The 20,858-nt window shown below is 44.3% G+C and overlaps 1 protein-coding gene across 4 annotated transcripts in view; it reads right to left on the bottom strand.

Annotated features, from left to right (window-relative positions):
- LOC122939270 (ATP-dependent translocase ABCB1-like) overlaps nt 1-20,858 on the bottom strand; it is a 403,390-nt gene that overhangs the window by 55,708 nt on the left and 326,824 nt on the right. For all 4 annotated transcript variants that reach the window (XM_044295338.1, XM_044295337.1, XM_044295339.1 and 1 more), the window contains one exon: nt 9,328-9,428. In XM_044295338.1, coding sequence (XP_044151273.1) covers nt 9,328-9,428 — 101 coding nt within the window. The remainder of the gene's footprint in view (nt 1-9,327; nt 9,429-20,858) is intronic.

The following is a 20,858-nucleotide window of genomic DNA, read 5'->3' as shown; positions in this document are numbered from 1 at the left end:
ATCACAAGGTGGTATAAAACCCCTGACAAAACATGTTTGTATTCAGCTACGGCCTCTGATAACTGCTGGAGATGCCTGACTCAGAGAGGCACCTTTTTTCATATATGGTGGTCGTGTCCATTACTGTCCGCATGGTGGGGAAAAGTTTTCCAAACCAGCAATTAAATTTGTGGTTCTGACATTAATACATCTCCCGAAGTGGCTCTCCTAAACCTCTTTCCACGAGATCCTTCTCCTCCCAATCTGCCGCTGTTTAAACACCTCATAAATGCTGCTAAATTACTGATCCCTCTAATGTGGCTATCCTCCGACGTTCCCTCAATGGAACAATGGTTGCAGAGGATTGATCAGATCTATAGATTAGAAGAACTATCCTCATGGGAACTGAGATCACACCACAAATTTCTGAAGACTTGGGATAGATGGATTTCATTTAGAGGCTACCAGACGGTCTTAGCCAATTAACTTTTGTCTTAGATAATACACTTAGGTGAACTAGCGACACACATTTCGATTTTTCGATCTTATCACCTTATACCTACAAGCAGATAAGACCCCCCCCCCTTCTTTTTTCGATATCTTTCTTTTTAACCTGTCTCGGATGTGAAAGGACGCGATACACAGGGACCCCTCGTAGTGGTAATAATTGGAGCCCACCTTTCAAAGTAAACCACTGTGTATTTATTATGTGATCTGTATCTTGGATATATATATGCCTTGTTTGCATTGCAATGTCTGACCTGCAGTTTATACTGTGTTGTTTTTACTATGTAAGTAGTGTAGAGGCTTGTCTTCCCTCCAACACTCATATACTGTATTTCACTGCTTTACTAAATAAAGTATGCTTTGAAAAATAAAAATAAAAAAAAAGAAATGTCGTCATTAACAAATGACTAATGAGGAAACACAATCTTAGTATCAAAGAGAAAAATGCACTAAAACAATTTGAAAGATAACAGTGTAATTGTGAAGCCAGGAAAGGGGGAGGGGTTGTTATCATGAAGCCAGAACATTATACAGTGAAGATGAATCAGATGTTAGAAGAAGATAACACGTATAAAAACTGTGATTAGACCCCACACAAAAATATCTAAATGAGTTATCGATAATTATGGATGATGGCAAAAAGTTAGGGATATTAACCTCTTAAGGACACAGGGCGTACAGGTAACGGCGGGCAGTGATCGGAACAAGGTGCCTGCTCAAATCATTGAGTAGGCACCCTGGGACAATGCGCGGGGGGGGGGGGGGGTCACCCCCCCTTGTCGGCGATTGCAGCAAACCAAAGGTCAATTCAGACCTGCGGTTTTCTGCGTTATTCCGGGGTCTCTGGGGACCCGATAACCCAGAACAGGATGGTGATCGGTGGTGTGATAATACACCACTAATCACCATCCTGCGATCCTGAGAGGTGATGGTGACATCACCTCTCAGGATCGCTTCTGATTGGCTGCAGGGGCGGGAGGTTTAAATTATTGCAGCGCTCCTCTTCTCCTCCTTTCTGTGTCTGGGAGAGAGTATCCGGCATCAATTCCCAGAGCCAGCACCCCCATATCTGGGCAACACCCTTCTGACCTTCCACAATGCCATCTGGCACTAAAAGGTATTTAGGGAAAGGTCAGGGACAGGTTAGGTTAGGCAGGGATATTCAGGGAAAGTTACCCTAGACCCCCCAGGGGTGCTGCAGCTTGCCCCCCCGCCCCCCCACACATTTTTTGGGGCTCAAGCAGTTATTTATTTATTTTTGCTTAGCGTCCGGCCACTATTAGCGCATCGCACACTCCACCGTTGATCAGCTTTGAACTGCTGATCAGCGAGTTTGAATTTTTTTATAAATGTTTTCAAATTTTTTGGCCTTTTTTGTGTGTTTTTTTTTCTTAGTTTTAGGGATAAGTCCGCGAACACCTGTGCCCCCACACACACGCACATTAACTAAAAAATTCCACACACGCACACACACACTCACACAAACACTCCCCTATGGCCCGCTGGATGTTCTCGGCTGAGTAGGCATACGCCCAGCTTGCCTCCGATTACGAGAGTCCCAGTGAGGACGAGGATGACCCCACTTTTCTTTTGTCATCCGCGTCCTCCTCATCATCTAGCAATGATGATGAGCCCCTAAGGCAGCAGAGAAGCCGCCAGGCGGAGCTAGGGGACCGGCATGCCAGGGACCCTGTGGCCCACACTAGTAAGAGCAGCTCTAGGGCTCGTACTAGTTTTCAGGCCCACCAGATAAGTCCACCGGAGCCCCCTACTGATGAACTTGAATGTTGTACCTCAGAGCATTTTGAGCCTGCGATTCCTGATTTCCACAGTGGGCTTCACTGAATATGACTATTTTAGTCTTTTTTTTCAGTGCCCACTTTGTGAATCTGATGGTGGAGCAAACGAACCTGCTCGCCCAACAGTTCATTGCTCAACACCCAGGCTCCTTTACAGTACGGCCATGACACTTACCCGAAGCCATCCGAAAATGCCTGCATTACGCAGATAATGCAGCATGTGCCCCCCCCCCATCCTACTATACAAAATTAGGGCGGTCATCGATCACTTTAGGGCCCAATTTTTTTAGACCTATGTACCTGGAAGGGAGGTCGCGGTTGATGAGTCTCTCATTGCTTTCAAGAGGAGACTAATTTACCGCCAGTATGTTCCCTCTAAGCAGGCGAGGTATGGCGTGAATCTGTACAAACTTTGTGAGAGTACCTCAGGGTACACTTACAAGTTTCATGTGTGTACGAGGGGTGAGATTCCAGTAATGAACACCCAGAATGTCCCCCCACTCCGGGTGTTAGCGGGAAACTTGTGTGGGACCTTATGCACCCACTGCTAGATAAAGGTTACCACCTGTACATGGATAACTTTTATACTAGTATCCCCTTGTTCCAGTCCCTCGCCCCCAGATCCATCCCCAGATCCATGTCCGCTTGTGGGACTGTGCGGAAAAATCAACACGGCCTTCCTACCCACCCTCTCCAGGTATTTATCCCCAGGGGTGAGACCCGAGCCCTTACCAGTGGAAACCTGTTGCTGGTCAGATATAAGGACAAGAGGGATGTCCTTGTACTGTCCACAATTCACGGTAATGGCATCACCCCTGTCTCTGTGCGAGGTACCGCGGCAACAGTCCTCAAGCCCGATTATATCGTCGACTACAATCGGTATATGGGAAGAGTTGATCTCTCTGATCAAGTCCTCAAGCCATATAATGCCATGCGCAAAACCCAGGCATGGTACAAAAAAGTTGCGGTCTACTTGGTACAGGTTGCCTTGTACAACTCTTTTGTGCTGTCCCAGAGCGGTGGCAACACAGGGAAATTCCTTCAGTTCTATGAGGCAGTCCTCAAGTCCCTGATATTTTCTGACCAGGAAAGAGCAGACCGGAGTACCTCGGGAACTGGAGTGTGGTCCCATATACTGGAAAGAAGGGACGGTCCCCAAAAAAGTGCAGAGTGTGCCACAGGAGGGGGATACAGAAGGACACCACCACTCAGTGTGACACGTGCCCCGATCATCCGGGCCTCTGCATTGACGGTTGCTTCAGGGAGTACAACACTTCCATAGAGTACTAAATTTATAATCCCCTTCCCAAATTTTAATTCCATTTAGCCACTGACAATCGGAAAAAAACTATGGTTCTCAGACTTGACATATTATTTTGTAAAACTAAAATAAATAAAAAAAAGTAGAAATATTAGGTTTCGCCACATCCGTAAGAATCTGTTCTATAAAAATACCCCATGACCTTACCCCTCAGATGAACACGGTCCAAAAAATAAAATAAAAACGGTGCAAAAAAAAGGTATTTTTTGTCACCTTACATCACAAAACTTGTAATAGCAAGCGATCAAAAAGTCATATGCCCCCCAAAATAGTGCCAATAAAACCGTCCTCTCTTCCCGCAAAAAATGAACCCCTACGTAAGATAATTGGCTAAAAACTTAAAAAAAAACTGACTTAGACTATGGAGATACTAAAATGTTTTGTTTATAAAAGGATAATATAGTGTAAAACATAAATTAAAAAAAAAAGTAGACATATTAGGTATCACTGCGCCTGTAAGAATCTGCTCTATAAAAATACCCCATGACCTAACCCCTCAGATGAACACTGTCAAATTTTCCATTTTAATCCGTTTTTTTTTCCAGTAACAAAGCAAGGGTTAACAGCCAAACAAAACTTTATATTTATTATCCTGATTCTGCAGTTTACAGAAAAAAAACATATGTGGTCGTAAACTGCTGTATGACCAAACGGCAGGCCGCAGAAGAAAAGGAACGCCGTATGGTTTCTGGAAGGCAGATTTTGATGGCCTTTTTTTTTTTTGCACCATGTGCCATTTGAAGACCCCCTTATGCTCCCCTATAGTAGAAAATCCATAAAAGTGACCCCATCTAAGAAACTACTCCCCTCAAGGTATTCAAAACTGATTTTACAAACTGTATTAACCCTTTAGGTGTTCCTCAACAGTTTATGGCAAATGGAGACAAAATTTCCGAATTTCTTTTTTTGGTATCCTTGCCTCACAAAAATGAAATATAGAGCAACCAAAAATCTTATGTACCATAAAATAGTACCAACAAAACTGCCACCTTATCACGTAGTTTCTTAGATGGTACGCGATCGTACGCGCTGTAAAACGCCCAGGTGAGAACCATTCCCATAGGGAAGCATTGGTTTCTCCTTGTTGAGCGTTTTACAGCGCGTAGGAATGCGCTGTAAAACGCTCAGGTGTGAACTTAGGGTTAAGGTGAAATATGGCCGTGTCCTTAAGAGGTTAAATCAGAAGGAATACAAACATATCTATAAAACGTTCCCCAAGATACCAGTTATATACTGCAAAAATGCACAGAAAACAGCAGCATTCACTTCCCAAACCTATAGTCTCTGGCATCTAGGCAACTATGTGTATTTTTTTTTCTCCAAAAGTATGTTGCCTATGCCTTCCTCATTGCACAATTCCACTGATGTCATTCCACAGCTTAAATAAATACAGCTGATATGACATCATTGTATAATGTGATTCCACATGATCAAGGTGTTAAGGCGATACAGACAATTCTACATAGAAATTAAAACATGGAACTAGAACAAATACATTTTTGGGTAAATGCTATCAACTTTTTATTACTTTACAACCATTTTTGGTGGAGAGTGATTTTTATTTTCAACAGGTAGGTGTGGCTATGGGGTCAAAATTTGCGTCCAGCTATGCAAACCTTTAGATGTCGCTGTGGGAGGAATCACTTGTCTATGGGACACCACCAGCTGAATTGTTACTTAGGTGTCTTTACATAGAAAACTGTTTCATCCTATGGAGGGGTAGAATTAAAGATTTAGAAGGCTTGAAGGTTATTGGTATTTGTCAGGTAGACTCGCATTGGAGAGGGGGTGAAATCATTAAAACTTTGAGACAAAAAGAGACAGAATATATTTTTCTGATGAACACCATTTGGATTGAATATGGAATTTGACATTAATTGATTTACTTTGGACTATGTTCACGCAGTGCCGTTTTGAAGCCTCTATTTTTCTATGTCTTTGGCTGGGATCCTCTGGATGCCCCCTGTGGGCTGCTATTGTATTGAGGGTCAGGTTAGAGCCATGCAGGGTGAATATGCCAGTATGATTGATTAGATATATAAATAGAGGCTTGATTACTTTTACTCTATACCTGTATTTAAACCAAGTGAATAACCTTTGCCCAAGTAGGTGAATTAATGAAGTTGACATTGATAGTTGGATCTCACAATTTTAGGTTGTGTTCAGTACAGTTTTAACTGTTTTTTTTCCCTTTTTAACGTTGAGATTGGGATTTCATTTCATGGGTTTGCTGGGTGCTTATAACATACTGCTGTGTTGCTACTGCATTTGGAGCTGTTTGTAAGTGACTTTCTACAGAGGAATTTTGGCACTTTTGTAGTTAAAAATGTGGCCTGGAGCTCAGAATAGGAACCCCTGAAGAAGTCTTGGGAGGCAAAACAAGTTGGGGACTTGTGAGCTCCATCCTGAGATGATTCCTACTATTTTACTACATGTTTATACAAGATGTTCATCTTGTCAGTATTCTGAACAAGCACAACAGGCTGTTTTTTTTAATTTTTTTTATGATCCTCCACAAGCCTATGTCTTTTTGTGCCTCCATATCCCTTTGTCTGTTGGAGGATCATGATCCAAGATATGCAGCTCCAGATAGTAAATAGTGAAAGTATGAGGGTTTGCAGTGTACCCATCTACAGCTACTTGTGGTAATCCATACATCGATGTTGTGATCCATATAGGTCTACAGGAGAGACCATTGATGAGGACGCTACAAGGAGACCATTAAGGGAACAGTGCCTGCATTGTTGGTGAGAAGATTGTTCCTTTTGGAGTAAAACAGGTGCATTGACATTGGGCACTGCTGACCATTACTACGAATGTACAGACCTTTTTTAACTTATGCTAACGGTGGTGTGCTGGGATTTGTAGGTTCACCTGTTGTGCTTTGAGTCCTAATTTGGCTTATGGTTATTAATTTATATTTGCAGAGAGGAACAAGACCCATTTGAGCAGGTTGTTCTTGCTCAGTTACTATCATAACTGTCTCTCTGGACGACCGGAATGATTTCATATTCTGCACTTAGTAAACAAGAGTCCACAATAAAATCAATAAGTCAGTGAAAACTTCTGTCAGGTAGCTTTTATCATTGTTCTAGAAAATACATCAGAAATTATTCGTCACCTCAACAATAGATGTTGCAACAGATTTCAAAGGCAAGGAGAGACAAGCAGCATGACACTCAAGGTTCTACTTAGAAATGTCATCCGAGTGCCAATCAGTTTAGAGAATTACAGTAACCGAAGAACTCATGACATCAAGTCTCAGACAATTATTCCAGAGCAAAGAAAGACAAGGGCTCAAAATGTAAATAACCCAGCAAATTAGAAATTTCTGGGGCAACAAAATAAACCACATCCTGAGGAAGAAGGATACTGTCCACTGTAGTGACATTAATAGCCTTAGACAGTCTAAGCAAAGATATCTGGATCAATTATACAATTTTGGCATAGATGAAATTATCTGTTCTTTGGAGTCAATAAATGCCTTAGGGCTCTTTCACACTTGCGTTCTTTTCTTCCGGCATAGAGTTCCGTCGTCGGGGCTCTATGCCGTAAGAATCCTGATCAGTTTTATCCTAATGCATTCTGAATGGAGTGAAATCTGTTCAGGATGCATCAGGATGTCTTCAGTTCCGGAACGGAACGTTTTTTGGCCGGAGAAAAGACCGCAGCATGCTGCGCTTTTTTCTCCGGCCAAAAATCCTGAACACTTGTCGCAAAGGCCGGATCCGGAATTAATGCCCATTGAAAGGCATTGATCCGGATCCGACCTTAAGCTAAGCGTCGTTTCGACGCATTGCCGGATCCGACGTTTAGCTTTTTCTGAATGGTTACCATGGCTGCCGGGACGCTAAAGTCCTGGCAGCTATGGTAAAGTGTAGTGGGGAGCGGGGGAGCAGCATACTTACCATCCGTGCGCTCCCGGGGCGCTCCAGAGTGACGTCAGGGCGCCCCACGCACATGGATGACGTGATCGCATGGCACGTCATCCATGCGCATGGGGCGCTCTGACGTCACTCTGGAGCGCCCCGGGAGCCGCGCGGACTGTAAGTATACCGCTCCCCCGCTCCCCGCTCCTACTATGGCAACCAGGACTTTAATAGCGTCCTGGCTGCCATAGTAACACTGAACGCATTTTGAAGACGGATCCGTCTTCAAATGCTTTCAGTACACTTGCGTTTTTCCGGATCCGGCGTGTAATTCCGGCAAGTGGAGTACATGCCGGATCCGGACAACGCAAATGTGAAAGAGGCCTTAGCCCACAAAGAATGTTCTCTTTAAAACAGTTGTACAGGTAGCAGTATGTTATCAGAATGAAAAGGAAATACCTAAGTGTTTGTGTTTTCCTGTAGCTGGACTGGTGCTTAGACAGGACGTGAATAACCAGATTATCCACAATACAAACCAAATCCAAGCTCTCTGTATTTACTTTTACAATTCGGAGTGGTGCAAATCAGCATAGGTTTATCAGGAGGTAGGCTATTAACATGACCAGCCACGTATGATGTTGTTCAGTTCCAGATGAACACAGCAGAAATTTAAAGTACAGGGTGGGCCATTTATATGGATACACCTTAATATAATGGGAATGGTTGGTGATATTAACTTCCTGTTTGTGGCACATTAGTATATGTGAAGGGGGAAACTTTTTAAGATGGGTGGTGACTATGGCGGCCATTTTGAAGTCGGCCATTCTTTCATGAGTTATTTACACAGCATATGCTGTGAAGATACGAGATGTTCAGCACCTGAAACTACGGATACTGGAAGCCTGTGCTAGCATTTCTCCTGCGGTGTTGCTATCAGTGTGTGAAGAGTGGGAGAAGAGGGTTGCATTGACAATCCAACACAATGGGCAGCACATTAAACACATTTTATAAGTGGTCAGAAACTTGTAAATAACTCATGAAAGAATAAAGTTATGTTAAAACCAAGCACACCATTGATTTTCTTGTGACATTCTCAATAAGTTTGATGTGTCACATGACCCTCTTCCTATTGAAAAAACAAAAGTTTGATTTAAAATGGCCGACTTCAAAATGTCCGCCAAAGTCACCACCCATCTTGAAAAGTTTCCCCCCTCACATATACTAAAGTGCCACAAACAGGAAGTTAATATCACCAACCATTCCCATTTTATTAAGGTGTATCCATATAAATGGCCCACCCTGTACAATTTATAGCTTTTATGGAGCATTACAGATTCCCTACAATTCCCCAAAATACGGTCTAGTAAGTTGAGCTGAGACTGAGTAACTCCTTTATGATCTGTAGCAGTTCTTCTGTTGTGTTACTATACAAAATAACCTGTTTAACAACTGCACTTCTAAAGTCAGGTTTTATGCTGACAATTCTAGTTAACAGAGTGCAAGAGACCTCATGAATTCATCCTTTACCCCCACAAGGAGGATATGATTTGGCTCCTGAAAATTGCCAGGTTGATGCAAATAGGTATAAGGAGAACCAGACAAGCAAGGGGTTGGTAATGAGAGATAAATCTTAGAGCTTGAAGCAAACCCAAACATAGTCAGGGTCAGAGCTAATAACCAAGAAGGATGACAAGTGTCAAAATGATAGGCATTGAATCCAGAGGAGTAGTTGTGTCAGATAATCAGAAGTCAAACCAACAAACAAGTACATCAGAAAGGATTTTGTATGACTGCTACATAATGATAGTATTCAATGGCGTCACAGTATTGCAACACACATTGTATGACTTACCTGTATGATCCTGTTAAGATGGCATTATATTTTTCATAAAAAACATCTTCTTTTGTCAATGACACTACTGTCCTGATATTTTCAACAACTTCTGTTGATATCTAAAGATTAGTGAGAAAAGTGTTTATAGAAAATAGTGATGAGCAGCATAGGCAATATTTAAATTTGCGATATTTTGTGAACTTTTGGCCTAATATTCACCATAATTTAGCAAATTCGTGATCTCCAGTCATTATGTTCTTGATTGTCAAAATCGGCAACGTAATATGTGCATATTGTGCGTGCAATACAGGCGTGGCTCACTTTTGCTCCATTTTTCAAGCTGCTAGATGTTTCCTGACACTGGAGCAAATGGTTGGCAGCAACTTTCATGACTCCTGATCACTATATGTAATTTTACATTACAGCACTCTGCTCCAATATATTTGCGATTGCGAAAATCAGCACTAATGATGCACATAGTTTTGGCGCAATACATGCAACTTCACATTCTATCAGGTCTGAGTAGATATTACTGATTGGTGCACAAGTATTGTTGTGACATTACAGCACTATGTCTGTAGCTTGTATGTATGGACAGCAGAGAAACAGTAATTCCTATCACACTACCTAACACCCTGCACTGGAACCTATCATCTACACTATATCAGGATATAACCTACACTGACTATCTCCCACTAACTATCTGTATTATATACAGTACAGACCAAAAGTTTGGACACACCTTCCCATTCAAAGAGTTTTCTTTGTTTTCATGACTATGAAAATTGTAGATATGTCATATTCTAGGTTCTTCAAAGTAGCCACCTTTTTGCTTTGATTACTGCTTTGCACACTCTTGGCATTCTCTTGATGAGCTTCAAGAGGTAGTCACCTGAAATGGTCTTCCAACCGTCTTGAAGGAGTTCCCAGAGATGCTTAGCACTTGTTGGCCCTTTTGCCTTCACTCTGCAGTCCAGCTCACCCCAAACCATCTCGATTGGGTTCAGGTCCGGTGACTGTGGAGGCCAGGTCATCTGGGGCAGCACCCCATCACTCTCCTTCATGGTCAAATAGCCCTTACACAGCCTGGAGGTGTGTTTGGGGTCATTGTCCTGTTGAAAAATAAATGATGGTCCAACTAAACGCAAACCGGATGGAATAGCATGCCGCTGCAAGATGCTGTGGTAGCCATGCTGGTTCAGTATGCCTTTAATTTTGAATAAATCCCCAACAGTGTCACCAGCAAAGCACCCCCACACCATCACACCTCCTACTCCATGCTTCACGGTGGGAACCAGGCATGTAGAGTCCATCCGTTCACCTTTTCTGCATCTCACAAAGACACGGTGGTTGGAACCAAAGATCTCAAATTTGGACTCATCAGACCAAAGCACAGATTTCCACTGGTCTAATGCCCATTCCTTGTGTTCTTTAGCCCAAACAAGTATCTTCTGCTTGTTGCCTGTCCTTAGCAGTGGTTTCCTAGCAGATATTCTACCATGAAGGTCTGATTCACACAGTCTCCTCTTAACAGTTGTTCTAGAGATGTGTCTGCTGCTAGAACTCTGTGTGGCATTGACCTGGTCTCTAATCTGAGCTGCTGTTAACCTGCGATTTCTGAGGCTGGTGACTCGGATGAACTAATGATGGCCACTCGTTTTTCTTTACTTAGCTGCTTTTTTCTTGCCATAATACAAATTCTAACAGTCTATTCAGTAGGACTATCAACTGTGTATCCACCTGACTTCTCCACAACGCAACTGATGGTCCCAACCCCATTTATAATGCAAGAAATCCCACTTATTAAACCTGAAAGGGCACACCTGTGAAGTGAAAACCATTTCAGGTGACTACCTCTTGAAGCTCATCAAGAGAATGCCAAGAGTGTGCAAAGCAGTAATCAAAGCAAAAGGTGGCTACTTTGAAGAACCTAGAATATGACATATTTTCAGTTGTTTCACACTTTTTTGTTATGTATATAATTCCACATGTGTTAATTCATAGTTTTGATGCCTTCAGTGTGAATCTACAATTTTCATAGTCATGAAAATAAAGAAAACTCTTTGAATGAGAAGGTGTGTCCAAACTTTTGGTCTGTACTGTATATAAGCTAACTAACTATCCAATGTAAATGACTCAGCAAAGCACATACATTGAAATGCACAAAACTGAGCTGGTGGTCATTTACTGTGACAACATTGCAATTTACTTCTCCTTTTATTACATTCAATTACAATTAACAAATTAGATGAAAGGTTTGCTATAGGGCCCAGCCTTTTCTAGTTACAACTCTGCTCCTGATCTAGTGATTATTGCAGCACAGAGCTCCTGTTACAAATAAAAGAGAGTGTATGGATCACTAATGCATTCAAAAGAACACACCGTGGGTGTTCAGTAAAATGACACCATTTGGAGTATACTCTGGGTTGGTAGAAGTGTTGGCAGTCACAGCCTCCCCCTGTTCTCTACTATTGTGGATTACATTCCATAGGACCGTCAGCCACAGGACCTGGACTAATCTTATAACTGTTTGTTTGTTTTTTGCAGTTACATCTTTGCATGTTTTCGTCTTTTTCATCTACAGTATCAAGTCTCAAAATCTACTACCGAGACTTCACGCAGGAACATTATAATGTAAACATTTCAGATGGGGAATGTCAAGTTCCATATTTCATGGTTGTATGTAATTTAAAGGGGTTGTCTCATCTCACCGTTACTAAGATAAGATGAGTCTTGACAACCTCCCGGCTTGAACTATGCTGTTTCAGTAGCTCTAATGGCTATGCGTGGGAGGTGGTCAGGAATGTGTCTCATCTCACCTTTGTAATGGTGAGATAAGACAACCCCTTTAAGTTATTATGTCTTATAGCTGCTATTTCAGTTTGTTTGCTGTTGATGTGATTTTCACCTTTCTACCTGTGCCTGGCTGCCATTTTTTATATATGTTTTGTACTGTCAATATGTCTGGTTGAACCAGGCAAAAAATAAAATAAAAATTTCACCTACTGTTTGTGCATAATTCAAAGATTCAACCTGGAAATAAACCCTATCTGGATTCTTCATACATGTCTTGCAGTGGAATTGAATGGTATCTCATAGTTATTAGATCAAGTTATCAATAAAGACAACCATACCCATATTGTCTCATAAGCCTCACATTTCAGCCTAGGTATTGAGTCAGAACAAAACCCAGTCTGTTACTCACTGGTTTCTTGTAGATAAGGAAGCAAAGAATTGTATTATTATTTATCTGAGAGCACCATTAAGTCCATGACTCTGTACATCTAAAAAGGGTTACACATACATAATATAAAAACACAAATACAATCCACATAGAACTATTAACAGACTTGCAAGGAGGGAGAGAGGACCCTGCCACGAGAAATTACAATCTACAAGGGAAAGGGTAAAGACACCGGTGAGGGTAAAAGTTGCTCATTGGGCTGTGTGGTATCAGCATCAGGGGAGGACACTCGGGCATGGAACAAGGGCCCACGGCCACAAGGGGACCCTGTCAGGCCCGCTGGTCGCCGCCTCCACTCCGCCGGCTCCGTGTGTGTCCCGATCCTATCCTTCACTATGCGAGCGGCATGGCTGGCATAGTGATAGACTCACCGTGAATACTAATCAGCGCTTCCATTTGGGAAACGCTGATTAGTACCGGAGGACTGGGAAGCGGTGAAGGATCGGTACTCACCGCTTCCTGGTCCTCAGCTGTCAGCTGTGCAGGGCTGCGCACAGCGCGAGTCACTCTCTGGCGTCACACTTGTGCCCGCCAGCCGACAGCAGGAGGAAGAAGATCACGGTGCCGGTGAGGAGCGGGTGGAGTCCAGGAGCAGGAGAGATAAGTGTTTATTTATTTTTGCTAGGGCATAATGGCCAGGCTGCTGGGGGCTGAGAGGTGCATAATGGGGGCTGAGAGGCATAATAGGGGGCATCAGAGGCATAATGGTGGCTGAGAGCGGCATAATGGTGGCTGAGAGCGGCATAATGGGGGCTGATGAGAGGCATAGGGGCTGATAATGGGGGCTGAGAGGCATAAGGGATTATATGGGGGTGATGAGAGGCATGGGGCTCTCATCTGAGGTCTGATTGGGGATAATATTCATTGGGGTCTTAGCTGAGGTCGGATTGGGGGTCTGATTAACATTGGGGATCTGATTGGTGGTCTGACCTGAGGTGTAATGAAAAATATATTTTTTCTTATTGTCCCCCTCTAAAACCTAGGTGCATCTTCTAGGTCTCCTTCCTGAACTGCAGAGCGGTGCCCACTTTCAGCCCTGAGCCCAGCTGCCCACTGTCCAGAGCACTGATCCTGAGCCTGCTGGAGTCTTCAGAACTGTAAGTATTTATAGTAATTCACTGTAAGCTATATTATGTATATTACTTGTTTTATGTGAGTAAGGGTGCTGGGTGGTTGGAGAAGAGGGTGGGGGGATGGAGAAGGGGGAGGGAAGGGTGGATAGAGGGATACAGTACTATCTGCACATTGTAAAAAAAAATCTGCAAAATAATATATATTTGTGTCAGAAGCTGTGCTTTTTTAACTTTTAGACTAATGATACAGCCATTTTATTTGATACTTTTGTGCTGATTCTTTTTTTTTTTTCTCTATATTAACCGCCTCCGGACCGCCTAACGCAGGATCGCGGTCCGGAGGCGGTCGATTCATTCCTCGTAGATGCAGCGGTGCGTCATCTCGCGAGACTACGTACACAGCCGGCCCGCGCATGCGCATTGCGGGCCGGCAAAAGTTAGAGGAGTATTTTGTCACCAGCCTGCCAGCCAATGATTATCGCTGGCAGGCTGGTGATTTTCAAAAAACCGAATCAGAAGCCAATTAACACTATATATTTATAAATATAAGGTGTTAAATGGCTTGTGTGCTCCTCTGCTGGTCCTTTTCGTCGGTTGGTCCCAGCAGAGGAGCACACATTACTGTAAGTACACACCAAACACTACACTTAGCCCCAGATCACCCCCATCACCCCAATTAAACACTTGATCACCCCTTGATCACCCTTGTCAATCACTAGTGAAAGGGAAAAAAGTAATCAGTGTAAACTGTCACTTTTTTTTCCCACTAGTATTGGCTGTTAGGTTTTTGGATAGTTTAGGCCCCTTTGTTAGGTAGTTAGCGTCGGTTAGCGCCCAGCCCACCACACCACAGTCACTGATTCGCTGATTAGCGTATCGCTAATCAGCATTGGTACTTTTATAGTATCTGTAAGTGATCAGAACTGATCACAGTCACATCTATAATAGTATTAGTGTCACCTTAGTTCGCCCTCCACCCAAAACGCAGTGTGTGCGACCGATCAGGCCTGATCGGTCGCCCACACGTGCGTTCACCCATGCCCGCCCCGCCACAGTGACAACATTTTTTAATTTTATTTTTATCACTGCACAATCACTTTACAAGCGCTGCAGCGATAAAAAACATCAGTTTTGATATTTTTTATCAATCGCAGCTGCTTCCGGTACTTTGCTAGCCTCCCATTTGTAAGACAGGCTTGCTTTTTTTCTTGGGTAGTCTCAGGGAATACCCCCTAAATTTAGTTGACCAAATGGCAAATAAGGTGTATTCTTCTGAAGAAGCCTACAGGCTTCTGACCCAGTCGGATGAGGAATGGAAACCCTCATCTGACGAATCCAGCAGGTCACAATACGAACCTGTAGAAAGCAGTGGCAGTCTGACCCAAAGTTTGGACGATGAGGTTGTGGTCCCTGATACCACCAGGCGTACCCGGCCCCTTGTTACTAGACTACAGGTTGCGCAGGATCCGCTTCAAGGGCAGCAAAGTGGGGCTGGCGCAGTCGGATTACGTGGTGAGGCATACACCAGCAGCACAGCCCATCCTGGACCTAGTACCAGCACTGCCGTACAACATGGTGAAGTGGCGAGCACCAGAAGGGCAGTTGAAGCTGGTACAGTGGCACGTGCAGTAGTTCCCCCATCGCAGCCACCGCACAGACAGGCCTATAGAGCCCCTAGAGTCCATGATTGGCAGCCCCCAACTTCAGCCGCACCAGTAGTTCCCCCTTTCACTGCCCAGTCTGGAGTTCGGGTTGAGACTAGTGATGTCCCAAATAGTTCGACGGCGAATAGTTCCCGGCGAACATTGCTTGTTCGCATTCGCCGCTGCGGGCGAACATATGCGATGTTCGGTCCGCCCCCTATACATCATCATTGAGTAAACTTTGACCCTGTACCTCACAGTCAGCAGACACATTCCAGCCAATCAGCAGCAGACCCTCCCTCCCAGACCCTCCCACCTCCTGGACAGCATCCATTTTAAATTCATTTGGAAGCTGCATTCACAGTGAGAGGAGGGAAAGTTCTGCTGCTGCTGCTGATTCAACAGGGAAAGCGTTAGCTAGGGCATCTGCTGTAAGGACAGCGTCCTGACAGCACCCCAAAAAGCCCTTTTCAGGGCTGGTACATCAGTGTGCTTTTTATATATATATATATATATATATATATACACTCACCTAAAGAATTATTAGGAACACCATACTAATACAGTGTTGGACCCCCTTTTGCCTTTAGAACTGCCTTAATGCTACGTGGCATTGATTCAACAAGGTGCTGATAGCATTCTTTAGAAATGTTGGCCCATATTGATAGGATAGCATCTTGCAGTTGATGGAGATTTGAGGGATGCACATCCAGGGCACGAAGCTCCCGTTCCACCACATCCCAAAGATGCTCTATTGGGTTGAGATCTGGTGACTGTGGGGGCCATTTTAGTACAGTGAACTCATTGTCATGTTCAAGAAACCAATTTGAAATGATTCAAGCTTTGTAACATGGTGCATTATCCTGCTGGAAGTAGCCATCAGAGGATGGGTACATGGTGGTCATGAAGGGATGGACATGGTCAGAAACAATGCTCAGGTAGCCTGTGGCATTTAAACGATGGCCACTTGGCACTAAGGTGTGCCCAGAAAACATCCCCCACACCATTACATCAGCACCACCAGCCTGCACAGTGGTAACAAGGCATGATGGATACATGTTCTCATTCTGTTTACACCAAATTCGGACTCTACCATTTGAATGTCTCAACAGAAATCGAGACTCATCAGACCAGGCAACATTTTTCCAGTCTTCAACAGTCCAATTTTGGTGAGCTCGTGCAAATTGTAGCCTCTTTTTCCTATTTGTAGTGGAGATGAGTGGTACCCGGTGGGGTCTTCTGCTGTTGTAACCCATCCACCTCAAGGTTGTGCGTGTTGTGGCTTCACAAATGCTTTGCTGCATACCTCGGCTGCAACGAGTGGTTATTTCAGTCAACGTTTCTCTTCTATCAGCTTGAATCAGTCGGCCCATTCTCCTCTGACCTCTAGCATCAACAAGGCATTTTCACCCACAGGACTGCCACATACTGGATGTTTTTCCCTTTTCACACCATTCTTTGTAAACCCTAGAAATGGTTGTGCGTGAAAATCCCAGTAACTGAGCAGATTGTGAAATACTCAGACCGGCCCGTCTGGCACCAACAGCCATGCCACGCTCAAAATTGCTTAAATCACCTTTCTTTCTCATTCTGACATTCAGTTTGGAGTTCAGGAGATTGTCTTGACCAGGACCACAACCCTACATGCATTGAAGCAACTGCCATGTGATTGGTTGATTAGATAATCACATTAATGAGAAATAGAACAGGTGTCCCTAATAATTCTTTAGGTGAGTGTATATATATTGCAGTTGCCTGGCTACCCGTGTGTGAGAGGTTGCAGGCTCAGTCACAGACAGTACTGTGTGCACACCATTCATACAGGGTGTGACAGAAAATACCTCGCAGATAAAAAAAAAATATATTTAATATTTTTCTGTGACATAATCACATTTGCAAGCCCGTGTGTGTCAGGCCCACACAGACTGTATTGTGGCCACTGGCTAGGCCTCCACTCATACCGTTACAGGGTGTCATTCACTCAAATACCTTGCAGATAAAAAAATTATATTAAAACATTTTCTGTGATCTAATCACATTTGCAAATTGCAAGCCTGTGTGTGTCAGGCCCACACAGACTGTATTGTGGCCACTGGCTAGGCCTCCACTCATACCGTTAAAGGGTGTCATTCGCTTAAATACCTTGCAGATAAAAAAAATTCTATAAAAAAATTTTCTGTGATATAATCACATTTGCAAATTGCAAGCCCGTGTGTGTCAGACCCACACAGATGTCCACAACTTATATAGGGTGGCACAGTACCTTGCACGCATAAACCACTTATCTAAAAAACAATGTCAGGCAGAGGCAGGCCACCCCGCAGGGGCCGTCGTGGTCGTGGTGCTGTGATTTCCACAGGCCCTGGATGCCACGTACCCTGAACCCCAAAAATTCTGAGTGAACTCATTGTCATGTTCAAGAAACCAATTTGAAATGATTCAAGCTTTGTAACATGGTGCATTATCCTGCTGGAAGTAGCCATCAGAGGATGGGTACATGGTGGTCATGAAGGGATGGACATGGTCAGAAACAATGCTCAGGTAGCCTGTGGCATTTAAACGATGGCCACTTGGCACTAAGGTGTGCCCAGAAAACATCCCCCACACCATTACATCAGCACCACCAGCCTGCACAGTGGTAACAAGGCATGATGGATACATGTTCTCATTCTGTTTACACCAAATTCGGACTCTACCATTTGAATGTCTCAACAGAAATCGAGACTCATCAGACCAGGCAACATTTTTCCAGTCTTCAACAGTCCAATTTTGGTGAGCTCGTGCAAATTGTAGCCTCTTTTTCCTATTTGTAGTGGAGATGAGTGGTACCCGGTGGGGTCTTCTGCTGTTGTAACCCATCCACCTCAAGGTTGTGCGTGTTGTGGCTTCACAAATGCTTTGCTGCATACCTCGGCTGCAACGAGTGGTTATTTCAGTCAACGTTTCTCTTCTATCAGCTTGAATCAGTCGGCCCATTCTCCTCTGACCTCTAGCATCAACAAGGCATTTTCACCCACAGGACTGCCGCATACTGGATGTTTTTCCCTTTTCACACCATTCTTTGTAAACCCTAGAAATGGTTGTGCGTGAAAATCCCAGTAACTGAGCAGATTGTGAAATACTCAGACCGGCCCGTCTGGCACCAACAACCATGCCACGCTCAAAATTGCTTAAATCACCTTTGTTTCTCATTCTGACATTCAGTTTGGAGTTCAGGAGATTGTCTTGACCAGGACCACAACCCTACATGCATTGAAGCAACTGCCATGTGATTGGTTGACTAGATAATCACATTAATGAGAAATAGAACAGGTGTCCCTAATAATTCTTTAGGTGAGTGTATATATATTGCAGTTGCCTGGCTACCCGTGTGTGAGAGGTTGCAGGCTCAGTCACAGACAGTACTGTGTGCACACCATTCATACAGGGTGTGACAGAAAATACCTCGCAGATAAAAAAAAATTATATTTAATATTTTTCTGTGACATAATCACATTTGCAAGCCCGTGTGTGTCAGGCCCACACAGACTGTATTGTGGCCACTGGCTAGGCCTCCACTCATACCGTTACAGGGTGTCATTCACTCAAATACCTTGCAGATAAAAAAATTATATTAAAACATTTTCTGTGATCTAATCACATTTGCAAATTGCAAGCCTGTGTGTGTCAGGCCCACACAGACTGTATTGTGGCCACTGGCTAGGCCTCCACTCATACCGTTAAAGGGTGTCATTCGCTTAAATACCTTGCAGATAAAAAAAATTCTATAAATTTTTTTTCTGTGATATAATCACATTTGCAAATTGCAAGCCCGTGTGTGTCAGACCCACACAGATGTCCACAACTTATATAGGGTGGCACAGTACCTTGCACGCATAAACCACTTATCTAAAAAATAATGTCAGGCAGAGGCAGGCCACCCCGCAGTGGCCGTCGTGGTCGTGGTGCTGTGATTTCCACAGGCCCTGGATGCCACGTACCCTGAACCCCAAAAATTCTGAGAAAATAGTTGACTGGCTTACACAGGACACCCAATCTTCAACAGCTTCTGCTAAGAACCTTGACGCACCATCCTCCTCCAGCTCAGCTTTTGTCACCACTCTCCCGCCCGCTGCCACCACCACCACTACCACCACAGTCGCTTCACTTGATCCCTCAGAGGAGTTATTTACACATCAGTTGGATGAAATTAGTGATGCGCAACCATTATTGCCAGGGGATGTAGATAACAGGGATATGTCTGTCAGGCAGCATTACACACATGGACGTACAGTGTGATGATGATGATGTTGTACCCGCTGCTGCTTCCTTTGCTGAGGTGTCAGATACAAGTGAAGTGGTTGATGATGACGATGTGTCCGTGGATGCCACGTGGGTGCCTGCTCGAAGAGAAGAAGAAGAGGGGGAAAGTTCAGAAGGGGAGACAGAGAGAAGGAGGAGACGAGTTGGAAGCAGGGGGAGGTCGTCACAAGGAGCTAGTGGCACAGTCAGACAGCATGTATCGGCACCCGGGGTCAGCCAGACAGCATGCCAATCAACGCATGCTGTTGCCACCACCAGAATGCCGCCATTGCAAAGCTCAGCAGTGTGGCATTTTTTTTGTGGGTCTGCCTCTGACAACAGCGATGCCATTTGCAACCTGTGCCAAAAGAAACTGTGTTGTGGAAAATCCAACACCCACCTAGGTACAACTGCTTTGCGAAGACACATGATCGCACATCACAAACGCCTATGGGATCAACACATGATGACGAGTAGAAGCAGCACACAAGCTCAAAGCCACCATCCTCCTCCTGGTCCAGCATCTTCAACCACTGCTGTCCTGTTGGCCCCCTCTCAACCACCCGCCACTCCGCCTCTCACCTTCAGCAGTTCCATCTCATCTGCCCACAGTCAGGTGTCTGTAAAGGAAATGTTTGAGCGTAAGAAGCCAATGTCACAGAGTCACCCCCTTGCCCGGCGTCTGACAGCTGGCTTGACGGAACTCTTAGCCCGCCAGCTTTTACCATACCAGCTGGTAGAGTCTGAGTAGGAATGAGCGAACCCGAACTGTATAGTTCGGGTTCGTACCGAATTTTGGGGTGTCCGTCACACGGACCCGAACCCGGACATTTTCGTAAAAAGTCCGGGTTCGGGTTCGGTGTTCGTCGCTTTCTTGGCGCTTTTTGAAAGGCTGCAAAGCAGCCAATCAACAAGCGTCATACTACTTGCCCCAAGAGGCCGTCACAGCCATGCCTACTATTGGCATGGCTGTGATTGGCCAGTGCAGCATGTGACCCTGCCTCTATTTAAGCTGGAGTCAAATAGCGCCGCCCGTCACTCTGCTCTGATCAGTATAGGGAGAGGTTGCAGCTGCGACGTTAGGGCGAGATTAGGCAGTGATTAACTCCTCCAAAAGACTTCATTCAGAGATCGATCTGCAGCTGTGGATGATTGAACTGCTGCTATTGAATTGCTCATTGTTTTTAGGCTGCCCAGAGCGTTTTTCAGTCACTTTTTTCTGGGGTGATCGGCGGCCATTTTGTGTCTTGTGGTGCGCCAGCACAAGCTGCCAACAAGTTCATTTAACCCTCAGTAGTGCGGTTGTTT

Source organism: Bufo gargarizans, chromosome 5, assembly GCF_014858855.1.
Source record: "Bufo gargarizans isolate SCDJY-AF-19 chromosome 5, ASM1485885v1, whole genome shotgun sequence".
Lineage (NCBI taxonomy): Eukaryota > Metazoa > Chordata > Amphibia > Anura > Bufonidae > Bufo > Bufo gargarizans.
The sequence above is the reverse complement of the archived record's forward strand: the minus strand, read 5'-3'. Positions and strand labels throughout refer to the sequence as shown.